General features: G+C 41.4%; 1 protein-coding gene across 1 annotated transcript; it reads right to left on the bottom strand.

The window, feature by feature from the left end:
* Nucleotides 1–8,880: 8,880 nt before the first annotated feature.
* Nucleotides 8,881–10,596, bottom strand: uts2r3 (urotensin-2 receptor 3). The gene has a single exon (XM_072460579.1). It carries the CDS (start codon nucleotides 10,483–10,485, stop codon nucleotides 9,370–9,372), a length of 1,116 nt encoding a protein of 371 aa, XP_072316680.1. The 5' UTR covers nucleotides 10,486–10,596; the 3' UTR covers nucleotides 8,881–9,369.
* Nucleotides 10,597–14,395: the final 3,799 nt, after the last annotated feature.

Genomic DNA, 14,395 nt, shown 5'->3' on the forward strand with positions numbered 1-14,395 from the left:
AAGCAATAGGGTTTGTATTATATATTTTTTTCTTTTGCCTGGAATGTTCCACAGAACTGCAGGAAACTTCCCCCTGAGACGGGCAGATCACTTCACAAAATGCAATATAAACGCTGTAATTGAATGAATAAATACATAAAAAGGCGTTTATACCAAACTGTGGCACGTGGAACATTCCAGGTAAAGCCATAAAATGTTTTTGACACACACATACTGTACACACACATACTGTACACACACATACTGTACACACATACTGTACACACACATACTGTACACACAAATACTGTACACACATACTGTACACACACATACTGTCCACACACAAATACTGTACACACATACTGTACACACACATACTGTACACACAAATACTGTACACACATACTGTACACACACATACTGTCCACACACAAATACTGTACACACATACTGTACACACACATACTGTACACACACATACTTTACACACACATACTACTGTACACACACATACTGTACACACAAATACTGTACACACATACTGTACACACACATACTTTACACACACATACTGTCCACACACAAATACTGTACACACATACTGTACACACACATACTGTACACACAAATACTGTACACACATACTGTACACACACATACTGTACACACAAATATTGTACACACATACTGTACACACACATACTTTACACACACATACTACTGTACACACAAATACTGTACACACACATACTGTACACACACATACTGTACACACACATACTGTCCACACACATACTGTACACACACATACTGTACACACACAAATACTGTACACACATACTGTACACACACATACTGTACACACACATACTTTACACACACATACTACTGTACACACAAATACTGTACACACACATACTGTACACACATACTGTACACACATACTGTACACACACATACTGTACACACATACTGTACACATACATACTGTACACACATACTGTACACACACAAATACTGTACACACATACTGTACACACACATACTGTCCACACACAAATACTGTACACACATACTGTACACACACATACTTTACACACACATACTACTGTACACACACATACTGTACACACACATACTACGGTACACACAAATACTGTACACACACATACTGTACACACATACTGTACACACATACTGTACACACACATACTGTACACACATACTGTACACATACATACTGTACACACACATACTGTACACATACATACTGTACACACATACTGGACACACACATACTGTACACAAATACTGTACACACATACTGTACACACACATACTGTACACACACAAATACTGTACACACACATACTGTACACACACATACTGTCCACACACATACTGTACACACACATACTGTACACACAAATACTGTACACACATACTGTACACACACAAATACTGTACACACACATACTGTACACACACATACTGTACACACAAATACTGTACACACATACTGTACACACACATACTGTACACACACATACTGTCCACACATACTGTACACACATACTGTACACACACATACTGTACACACAAATACTGTACACACATACTGTACACACACATACTGTCCACACACAAATACTGTACACACATACTGTACACACACATACTGTACACACAAATACTGTACACACATACTGTACACACACATACTGTCCACACACAAATACTGTACACACATACTGTACACACACATACTGTACACACACATACTTTACACACACATACTACTGTACACACACATACTGTACACACAAATACTGTACACACATACTGTACACACACATACTTTACACACACATACTGTCCACACACAAATACTGTACACACATACTGTACACACACATACTGTACACACAAATACTGTACACACATACTGTACACACACATACTGTACACACAAATATTGTACACACATACTGTACACACACATACTTTACACACACATACTACTGTACACACAAATACTGTACACACACATACTGTACACACACATACTGTACACACACATACTGTACACACACAAATACTGTACACACATACTGTACACACACATACTGTACACACACATACTTTACACACACATACTACTGTACACACACATACTGTACACACACATACTGTACACACATACTGTACACACACATACTGTACACACATACTGTACACATACATACTGTACACACATACTGTACACACACATACTGTACACACACAAATACTGTACACACATACTGTACACACACATACTGTCCACACACAAATACTGTACACACATACTGTACACACACATACTTTACACACACATACTACTGTACACACACATACTGTACACACACATACTACGGTACACACAAATACTGTACACACACATACTGTACACACATACTGTACACACACATACTGTACACACATACTGTACACATACATACTGTACACACATACTGGACACACACATACTGTACACAAATACTGTACACACATACTGTACACACACATACTGTACACACACAAATACTGTACACACACATACTGTACACACACATACTGTCCACACACATACTGTACACACACATACTGTACACACAAATACTGTACACACATACTGTACACACACAAATACTGTACACACACATACTGTACACACACATACTGTACACACATACTGTACACATACATACTGTACACACACATACTGTACACATACATACTGTACACACATACTGTACACACATACTGTACACACATACTGTACACACACATACTGTACATATACATACTGTACACACATACTGTACACACACATACTGTACATATACATACTGTACACACATACTGTACACACACATTCACACACAAACACTCAAAGATATGTATGTGTTTAGGGGGAGGGGCCAAAAGCTTGATTTCAACTTCAATCAACACTTTATTAGATTTGTTGGATTACATTTTGCAGACAGTGTTAATTCAAAAATATATATACAACCACACAAACAACAAATAAGACATTTTAAAAAGAGAAGCCTTGATGAAAAGCAATAGGGTTTGTATTATATATTTTTTTCTTTTGCCTGGAATGTTCCACAGAACTGCAGGAAACTTCCCCCTGAGACGGGCAGATCACTTCACAAAATGCAATATAAACGCTGTAATTGAATGAATAAATACATAAAAAGGCGTTTATACCAAACTGTGGCACGTGGAACATTCCAGGTAAAGCCATAAAATGTTTTTGAGACAAACGGGAGATGGACCTGTAATTTATTTTAAATGTGCCGCTCAGACGTGTGTAATAATGAGTTATGTGAACTTCTACTCTACTCGTTTGTGAAGTACTTTATATTATTTTTAACTTCTATATGATATTTATTTTACTAACAAAGATCTTACACAAGTAAAATAGGCAATGGCATAGTTATTTTATTTTCATCTAATTTGATTAGAACGAGTTTTTTTATTTTTTAAGACTCTAAAATGTATTTTTTACTCCCATGTGCCCTGTGTAACCAGCAGATGGCGCTTACTCACTCTTTACTTCCTTCCTCTTTTTGTGAACTTCTTGCCAGTGTTCGATCTCGATACTGCAATTTCAAACTCGATTTCGATACCAAATAATTGCCCGATATAGATTCATACCACATTGATAACAAACACTCTTTTTTACAACAGACTGTTATTTTCAGCACAAATGATTAGAGGATATTTATGTTACCATATGGTCTTTTTGTCCTGTTTATGTAATTTAATTATTTTAATACTCCAGGATATTGATACGTGAGTTTCTAGATTATTATCTGATTTTTATTATATTTTTAACAAACATCTTCCAGCTAATGTTCAGAAAACCTTGTCTTCACTAATTGATGAAGTGAAAAATACATTTAGAATACTGCAGTGATACAAAATATGTGTATTACGTATTACTCACAAACTCCACCACCACACGCTGTGATTGCCGTAGCGATCATACGTCTCCTGTACATTCACAGGACCCAGAATGTGTCAGAAGGTCAGAGGTCGGCGGTTCTGACGCCCGAGCTGACAGGGATGTCTGTTGGCGAGCGGAGTCGTGCGGCTGGCGAGGGAAAGCGAGCCCGGGTGAGACATGCCATGTTTACTGCGGTCTGTAGTCAGAGCCTGAGTGTGAGCCGTAATGTGCGTGTCGGATGGTGTAACCTCCGGCCCCGGGGCCCGGCTGCCGCTGTGCAGTGGCCCGACCCGGTGGCTGACACTGGGGTGCGAGCTCGGCGGACGCGATGGACGGGAGAGCGCCCCCTTCCAGAGCCGCCGCGCCCCGAACAAAGAGACACTGTGAGCCGTGAGCTTCACAGTTTGCAGACGAACCAGCAATTACAAGCAGTTTTGATAGAGCCGTGTTGAGGACGTGTGTGACGGGCGTGAACCTGAGCGCGGCGAGGTTTAGGTCTCTGAAGTCTAAAGCTTGAAATGTCTAGTCAAGGATTGTCAATAAATGATAATCCCCCAGACACAAGGGCGAGCGATACTGACTCAACTGAATACTCGATTTGTTTGCCTTATTTACACAACGATATTCAATTTGCAATGTCTGTCTAATGGTAATAAACACTTAAACTAGTCACCAGAACTGTGCACTTACAGGTCCGGACTTGGACTCAAGGCAGGCTTGACTTACTATTTTGATGACTTGAGGAAAATGGGACTTAGGACTTGGGACTTGGACATGCTTTTCTTCACAGTTGATAGTTAAATGTCAGTGTATCATTTTACAGTCCATCACCTCTCCTTTTTTATTTGTGACCAGATCCATCCACATTAATCATATAAATTGCACAAATACGCTGTATTCAGTCATTTGGCACTTGGAACTCAAAGCAGAGGACTTGGACTTGGGTCTTTGACTTGGGTCTTTGACTTGAGTCTTTGACTTTGCCTGTATCTAAGCTGGATACTCGTTCGAGAAGAACGAGTGAACTGCCAGGTGTAGTATGAGATGAAAATGAAAGAAATCTGCTTTATTTTGTGTTGAAAATTGTTATAATACGGACGCAGACACTAAAGGAGACACTAAAGGAGAACCTAAAGGAGACACTAAAGGAGAACCTAAAGGAGACACTAAAGGAGACACTAAAGGAGAACCTAAAGGAGACACTAAAGGAGAAACTAAAGGAGACACTAAACGAGAACCTAAAGGAGACACTAAAGGAGACACTGAACGAGAACCTAAAGGAGACACTAAACGAGAACCTAAAGGAGACACTAAAGGAGACACTTGAACGAGAACCTAAAGGAGAAGCTAAAGAAGACACTAAAGAAGACACTAAACGAGAACCTAAAGGAGAACCGAAATGAGACACTAAAGGAGACACTAAAGGAGACAAGTAATTCTTACTCTGATTCGAAGTCTAGTTGCAGAAACAAACTGATCTTCTTTATCTCTGCGTCGGTCTCTAAAAGTGGCCGCGCTGGAGCTGCAGCTCGAGCGCGTAGAGGGAAAACAGATGTACATGACTGAGTTGAAGACTGAGGGAATCTTTTCTGGTGGAGAACGGGAGCCTCTTTGCGCAGCGCACAGCGGGATCCTGGCCCGGGCCGCGGCCTCGTCTCGCCTTAGCGGCAGGGTGCTTTCCTGAGCGGGCTGCCCAGGGGAGGGGCACCTGCGCCAGCCTCGCCCACTGGTCAGTGTGAGGGCCGGGCAGGAGGGGCGAGAGGGGCGCGCAGATGGAAAGACACTCGCCGGTTCCAGGAAATGGACACGTGCTGCATTTATGAATTCCTCAGGTACAACGGACAAAACCAACATATTTGTGCTATTGTTTTCCCTGTTACCGCAGTGCACTTCATTTACACACATTTTATTTACATTGTTCCTCTTTATTAAGTTAAATCCCAGTACATTCCTACTATAGACCTGGTTTAGCCCTATTTCAGACACATTTCATTTAGATTATTACTCTTTCTTATGTTAAATCACAGTGCATTCCTACTTTAAACCAGGTTTAGCCCTATTTCAGACACATATCATTTAGATTATTACTCTTTCTTATGTTAAATCACAGTGCATTCCTACTTTAAACCAGGTTTACCCTAATTTAGACACATTTTATTCACATTATTGCTCTTTCTTATGTTAAATCACAGTGTATTCCTACTTTAGACCTGGTTTAGCCCTGATTTAGACACATTTTATTCCCATTATTGCTCTTTCTTATGTTAAATCACAGTGTATTCCTACTTTAAACCTGGTTTAGCCCTAATTTAGACACATTTTATTCACATTTTTACTCTTTCTGATGTTAAATCACACCGCATTATTACTTTAGACCTGGTTTAGCCCTGATTTAGACACATTTTATTCCCATTATTGCTCTTTCTTATGTTAAATCACAGTGTATTCCTACTTCAAACCTGGTTTAGCCCTAATTTAGACCCGTAACAGTCTAGTTTTACTCCTGATTTGAGATCTGGCGACACTAGACAAATCCCTATCTTTTCTTTGTCGATGTAAAAACTTGGAGCACTCTTGATGTAGAGGAATAATCAGACTTCGCAGTAAAACCAAAGACAAAGCTGCGTTTACAGACGGGCTCGTAAAGTAAGAACCAAAAGCCTTTGAAGTTTATGAAACGCTCAATCATCCGCCCGAAAACCCGACTAACCCGTTTCATATTGAATCCTCAGATACGCAGACACCTGAAACCTCCCCCCAAATGGTGAAAATGGAGCCCGGGCTCCTGCCTTTTAATAAGCCCACTGCTGCTAAGTGTCGCTTTTGGACCGGTTTCATCTTTACACAAAGCGCCACTCGCTCCGTCTTCTGCCACTGTGGAATGGCTCGGCGGGTCCAAAAAACCCACCGAGGGATCGCATTTTCAGACGCACGCAAAGTCAACTCTCTGCTCACACAAATACTCTAAAGTGCACAAATGTAAAGGGAGAGCGTCTGGATGGGTTTTGCATTAAGGCGGGCGGGAAGCAGCGCCCCCCGCGGTGCGACTGCGCGGGCTGCCGGATAATAACTGCAGTGGGAATGTTCTCAGTCCCAGGTAAATGAAAACACATGGCGCACAGCTCGTGGGTGATGGCGTTTGGGCCGGCGTGCCCTCGTCTCCCGCTGACACACGCTCTCACGCTTTGGCAGGACGGAGGCGCAGATGCAGGGGCGGAATGAGAGCCACACTTTCATCAGGGATTCGTTTTGACTTTCCCTCGATGTTTACCGTATTTTCCGGAGTATATGACGCACTTTTTTTTTCATAGTTTTGGCCGGGGTACGACTTATACTTGTATTTATACTTATATACATATACTTGTACTCCGGAGTGACTTATATGTGATATTATTTGTTATTTTCACACTTGCAACTGCATTTCATACTCCAGTGCGACTTATATATCTTTTTTTCTTCTCTATTATGCATTTTTTGGCTGGTGCGACTTATAGTTCGGAAAATACGGTAATCAATAATATGCAACCGTTATGGCCCAAAACGAGGGAAACTGAATATTTATGAAGGACACATGAGACCGAATGTGAGCGTTTAAAGATTTTTATTTGACTTCTGCTTTCACTTCCTTCTTTTATTGAAGCAGGAGATAAAGAGGAAGGTAGAACACTTACAAAAAAGAGTTAATATGCAACCAAAAAAAAGCAGATTGTTACACGTGTTTTCCTAGTGACTTTAATTGGAGTGTAATTACCGCAGAGGCCACAGTCAGACCTGCTGTTGGAAGTGACTGCCGACCATAGGGAGCTCCCACTGTTTAACGGGCTGTAATGTGTTTGCATTGCCCTCCTGGATACTTGAGAAATAATGCAATAACACGCTGAGACGTGTAACCAACACCACTGAGTGACTTTACAGAAAATGTCCACTCCACCTTTAATGTCCATTTTTAAAGAGTGGATCCTTTTACAAACTACATTCATTTGCATTTTATCCTGGATCATGGTCATGATTATCTACAGCGTTTGACTGATAAGTGGAGAGTAGAATAAGGATTTTTGAAGTATTATGAGTGGGTTGAGTGTTGACTGTTAAAGGTCAGACTGTGGTACCAAACGTATGTATAATAAGGTGCTACTAGTACTGGAAATGTATATATTTTTAAATTCGTCCAGATGTTTGATGTCTGATGCGTCCTGAGCAGCGCCAGCACAAACAATTAATCAATTCTACTGGATTTTTGTGAAACATAAGATTTATTAAACAAACTGAGATGTGCCCAGCCAGTTTCTCTTCTCAAATGTTACGAGTACTTTTCTATTATAAGTAAAAGCACACATTCAGTGAGAGATGATATCGAGCTGTTCACGACACTCGCTTGACACCATTCTTTTGTCCTTGGGTTTATACCGTTTGCACTTGGCTGTCAAACAACAACATTTGCTGGTGTGCGTCACAGAAGAGGCCGGGACAGTGAGACCCAAGAGCCTTTGTATCGGCACAAACATGAAAAGGAAATATACATCTCACAAAGCACAGACGTATAAGACGCTTGGAGCATCTGTGTGTTTTGCGTCGGCATCTCAAGGCTGACATCTGTGGCTACTCGACTAAAAGCGAGCGACGCTGGCTCTCGAAACTGATCCGACCACGAACAGTCTCTGACCCAAACTGTCCCACAAAAATATATGATGTATTCACAAAATGTAAACAGTGTCTTCGGTTGTAAAACAGAGATTAAACTCGCGATTCAATCCCAACTCTCCAGCAATCTCACACCAGGCGTCACCTTAATGGAGCTGTTATAATCCAATAAAATACAATAATAATAATATAACTTTGCTCAGCTGAGAAAACATCGACATCTTATTACACATTAGGAGAAGTTTCATATAACTGCCCTTTATTTTGCATATTTGTGAACAGATTCCATCTTCATAAAACATTGTACACCTACTTTCTGTAATATAGTATTTTATAGACAAAGATCATGCAAAAAGAAATCCCCAAAACACTGTAAATATATAGAAACAGAAAGAAGTGCACCAGCTTTTACTGGTGGTGTATTCACATGCTCTGCATAAAATAACCTATTTCATAATTATACTAAATATCTTGTTTTTCATATATGTGTAGAAGTAAATAAACTATGGATTCCTTTTAGTTTAAATTAATAATAAATTGTGCAACAGATGCCTAATAACAAAAACAAGTACATCATTGCATCTTTATAAGTAAATCTGGCTCTTAAAAAACAGCATTTGATGTGACACATTTTACAGTAATTGTCTTTGGCTTTTAACTCTAAAATACATTGCTCAAAACATTGTTTCCTTGTTATAGTTGACAAAGTGCTCTCATTGCTCAGTTGAACAGTCTAATAGACTTAAGTCTCACTGGGACGGGCTGCTCTTGCGGCAGAGCGTATTGACTGTGTTCAGAGTCTGTCTGCTGCGTCTGCGTTTGCCGGTGAGCAGAGTGTAGAAGAACGGGTTCACACAGGAGTTCCCGTAGGTCAGACTGGTCAGGATGCGGTTCACTGTTACCTGAGTTCCCTCTGGGACAGTTCTTAACATGTCGGGCTGGTACAGAGGCAGCAGCTGCCACACCCAGAAGGGCAGAAAGCAGGCCCAGAAGGCCAGGACGATGCCCAGGATGAGGAGCAGGACTTTGGGCTTAGGAGCTCGAGTTGTGCTGGCGCTGTTGCTTCCACTGGCCCACACTGGTTTGGTCTGGGACACCCAGTACAGCCGGCCCAGAGTGGCGTACAGAGCACCTATGGCAAGACCCGGGCCCAGGATGCTGGTGCAGAACAGTACGCTGAGATAGGCCTTTGAGCTCTGCTCGTCCCACGCGGGCACACACATCTGACGCCGCTGCTCGCCCCCATCCTCCAGGTGCAGCGTGATCATCATGGGCAGACTGAGGGCCACGGCCAGGCCCCAGGCCAGAGCCACGCGCAGCAGCCCAGAGGAGTTTGTGGAGGAGGTGTGCAGAGGATGGGCCACAGCGCGGTACCGGTCCAGACTCATGGCTGTGAGGGTGAAGATGGAGGCGTGCATCGTGAGCAGGTCCAAACTCAGCAGCAGACGACAGCCCAGCTCCCCAAAGGCCCAGCCGGACCCCAGGGTGTCATACACGATGAAGGGGGCAGTGAAGAGGTACAGCAGGTCTGCACAGGCCAGACTCAGCACCTGCAGGAACAGGGAGGACGTGGAGGAGGAGGAGGAGGACACAGGGGACGAGGTCGGGGAGGTGGAGCTGGACACGCACCATAACGGAGCTCGCACAAAGCAACATATGGAAGGTCTGCGCCTCCTCCTGCTCCTCCGGCGCCTCAGCAGCAGCCCCAGAGTGTACACGTTTCCTAAGATTCCCAGCAGAGACAGCAGGGACAGGAGCGAGCAGAACAGCGCTGTGGAGGCCGGGCTGGGACTGGAGGGCACCGACATGTTCGGGGAGATGGAAACGGTGTATGTGGACGGTGGTATGGAGCTGGAGAGGTCCATGGTGAAGGCGGCGTCACAGTTTAGGGAAATGCCGGCGGCCTTCTGCACTGGATGGTTTTAGCAGATCGAGATGAGGCGGCGGGAGCAGGTCACAGGAGAGGGAGGCGGATGGAAACACAAAATAAATTATTAGCGTTAACCACATCATGTCTGGCATCATTTTGGTTTCAGTAGATGTTGCTTGTTTGACAGAGGTTTTAAGATAACAATCATTTAAGACCGAGTTGGCTTTCCGAGTGCTGCAAATGGTGACAGCAGACAAAGTAAATAAAGTCATATAAACATGTGGGAAAATGAAATGTCAGCAAACCTCTGCTAGTTTATGTCTGGCCAGGAGCCTGCTCCGGTTGGCACAGTTATCCATGTTTTATATGTTTTCGGGGAGGTTGTAAGACTGTCTTCGTTTAGAAGGAACCATTACGTTTTCAAAGTCGGACTTCAATTAAAAGCTATAAATCTACTTGAACTTCCACCAGCATTTTTCCGTTTCCTCAAAGGCCACGATTTGAACCATGACACAGTCTAATCTGTTTTAAATTGCACTGACCATAAGGGATACATTTCCGATGATACGGAGTTAATATTCAAGATAAATAAACCAGGACTAAGAGTTTTTGCCATGAACCAGCCGCAGTGTTGTGAGCTTGTTTCCTGGCTTGTCAGTTTGCCGAATGTCGCACCACACCCTCCAACCCATTATCACATTATCACACCATGTGCTGAATTATGACATTACAGAGCAAAACGAAAAACATAAAATGCAAAGTAGCCCTGGCTTGTGTAAGAGTTTAATAACGACGATACTTGACACGTGCTCATGCGTTTCAAGATGGTTCTGTGCAATTAACTGAATCGATCGTTAAATTATTCTGTTGATTAGTTTGGTTGGTTTTTAATCAACAGATCTAATAAAGGATGATCTTATCTTATATGTAAAACCAGGCAGACTGGAAAAAATACATCTAATCATTTTGTTTTGAAATGTGCAAACTAAAAGACAATGTTTACTTTGTCCTTTAACCTTAATGTTAAAATATTATTATTACTATTTCTATTATTATTATTATTAATATAATTTTTTTTTATTATTTATATTTTTATTTCATTAAAAAATATATAAACATTATTATTAAATGTTTATAAGAAAGTAAATGAATACTTTCTTTCCCATCTCAGCCAGTCCAAAAGTTAAAAACAAATACAGATTTTTCAAACATACAATATGTGACTTTCAAATATAATAGATGCATCAAATATTGAACCGGTTTAATTCAACTAGTTCAATATCAATACAGCAATACATCGTGAATGACCTTATGCCAACTCACGTATCGATACAGAGCTGCTGATACTTTTAATCTACATAAATACTCATCATTGAATTCTACACTTATTAACATGCTCACTTGTGCATTGAGGTTGAATCTGACGAGCTGAAAAGAAGATTTATTCGTATTTGACACTTAATAATATAATACGGGCAGTTTGAACATAAAATTCCAATGCATTTTGTTATTCCACGTCATCAAAGTGTAATTTTAGTATCTTTTTAACACCAGTTTTAAGGGATTTAAAGAATCTCCATGTGTCTTTCTTTTTTTTTGGACACTTAATCCTGGGCCACATCAAAGTGTAAGTATGGAGTCTAGAGTTTGACACATGGTGACCCGGGTTCAGGCTGCGGGTCAAGCGCTTCAGTCCGGCTGTGGCCCGGCGGCACAGACCCCCGCGGTGCACTGCGCTTGCACCATATATTTGGCACGGCACAAATAACAACTACATCATATTCTCAACTGGGGTCCTGCGTCCCGGAAAAAGGTTACAGAGGAATTTTAAAGGTCCTCTGTAGACTTCTGTGCTTAAGATGTAGGCCTATGTCAAGAAGTGTCGTTTAATCCATTAAAAAACATATATTTGACACGGCACAAAGGACAAATAAACAACTTTACACCACTTTAACAATAGCCAGTACAGACGCAATACCGAGACATGTAGAGCTGCAATTAACCCACTAATTGTGACTAATCAAAGTTGTAAATGATCATTTTGTGGAGTTTACAAAGCCTAAAGCAAATACGAAAATACCTTTTTTAGAACAAAATCAAATCAAAATGTATAAAAAGGTTAAACCGATTCTTACTTTCATCAATAATTAACTTTATTTGCAAATACTCTCTCACCATGTTTCATTCAAGTACTAGTCAACCATTAAGCTTGGAAACACATTCAAACCTTTTTTATTATTTACAGATTTACTGTTAAATGAGTGTATTATTCAAATGTTTTAATTCATGTGATCGAGACGCCATGACCAATTAAGTTCCCTCTCAGATCAAGTCAATTCAACCACAACCAACAAGTATTTTTGATCTAACATTGAGTTGCAATTGGGGCATTTTTAGTCGTCCCGGAGAAGTAAAAAACATAAACGTCTTCTTACCTCAAACAAGCGCAATCCCAAAAGACACGTTCAGACGCCGAATGTCTTTATCCATTTTGTAAAGTTCTGGCGTTTTTAAGTCTTTAACTTCGACGTCTCTTTGTGTTCGAACTCAGGGATGTCGTGTCGTCCCAGTGTCGTCCCAGCGTCGTCCCAGTGCTGTCCCAGTGCTGTCCCAGTGCTGTCCCAGTGCCGTCCTGCTTCAGCCTCTCTTGTGTCTGAGTCCACGGTCAGCAGGCGTGAGTGAAGGGGGTGGGATGTTAAAGAGAGGGAGCCACGCACTGGAGAGTCAAACGATTTGTGTTGACGTGTGGTAATGACCGACAAGTTCCCGCTCATCCTGCCTTTTTTTCTGATGATAAAGACAGAACACGGAGAAGCGGATGAACCAACTTGACCGGAAAAGGCAGCGTCACCGTAAGAATTGAACTGCAAAGGCGTCTTGGATGAGAGGCGACGCTTGAAAACGAGGCTTTAGACACATTTTCTAAAGCTTTGTTGCTGTCGCAGTTTGTGGTTTTGATGAACAAAGACACAAACTCGCGTTCTGCCTCAAAGTGCAGCTGTGATTAGAGGTAATTGGGATTTGTGATGTGTAAAGGCCCAAATGTAACTGCAATTATTTAGGTTTAGGAGCAGTAACATCCTCTGCACACCCTGGGACTTATTATGCATGAACCTGCTGCAGACAAAGTACCGTATTTTCCGGAGTAAAAGTCGCACCTGAGTATAAGTAGCACCAGCCAAAAAATGCATAATAGACAAGAATATATATATATCTATAAGTTGCACTGGAGTTGCATTTTTGGGGGGAAATTATTTCATAAAATCCAAGACCAAGAACAGGCATTTCATCTTGTAATGCAATTTAAAATAACAGATGAGAGAACATGGTGAATAGGTGTACGTATGCTAACGCTAACACCTTCAGCTACATGACGTATGCTAACGCTAACACCTTCAGCTACATGAGGCACAGACAGAACTGTGGTAAGTGTCTGGTATGTTAACGTAACATATGAACAGTTATTCAGATAACTATAGCATAAAGAACATGCTAACAAGTTTACCAAAGCATCAGTTTTACCCCAAATCACTAAATCCACTGAATTCTTCTTCCTCTGTGTCACTTCTGAACAACTCCACAAACTCCAGAGGAAGTGCAGATTCTTCTTCTGCGTCGCTTAGAGCCTAGAGCGCCCTCTTGTGGCTGTCAGTGTGAAAATAATGAATAATATCACATATAAGTCGCTCTAGAGTATAAGTCACACCTCAAGTCAAAACTATGAAAAAAGGTGCAACTTATAGTCCGGAAAATACGATAGTTTAACTCTAGAAACATGAAGTGCAGATGTCTGAAACTCTAATGGACCTGGAGGTGTATAAAGTGGACACTGAACTGAATCTGGATTTGGAGGAGGAAAAAACTATGCACATTCATTGGCAATTGCCGTGCATACTTTTTGTTGG

Source organism: Eucyclogobius newberryi, unplaced genomic scaffold (assembly GCF_026437365.1).
Source record: "Eucyclogobius newberryi isolate DKJ021-1_F unplaced genomic scaffold, fEucNew1.0.hap1 SCAF_3, whole genome shotgun sequence".
In the NCBI taxonomy this organism is placed as follows: domain Eukaryota; kingdom Metazoa; phylum Chordata; class Actinopteri; order Gobiiformes; family Gobiidae; genus Eucyclogobius; species Eucyclogobius newberryi.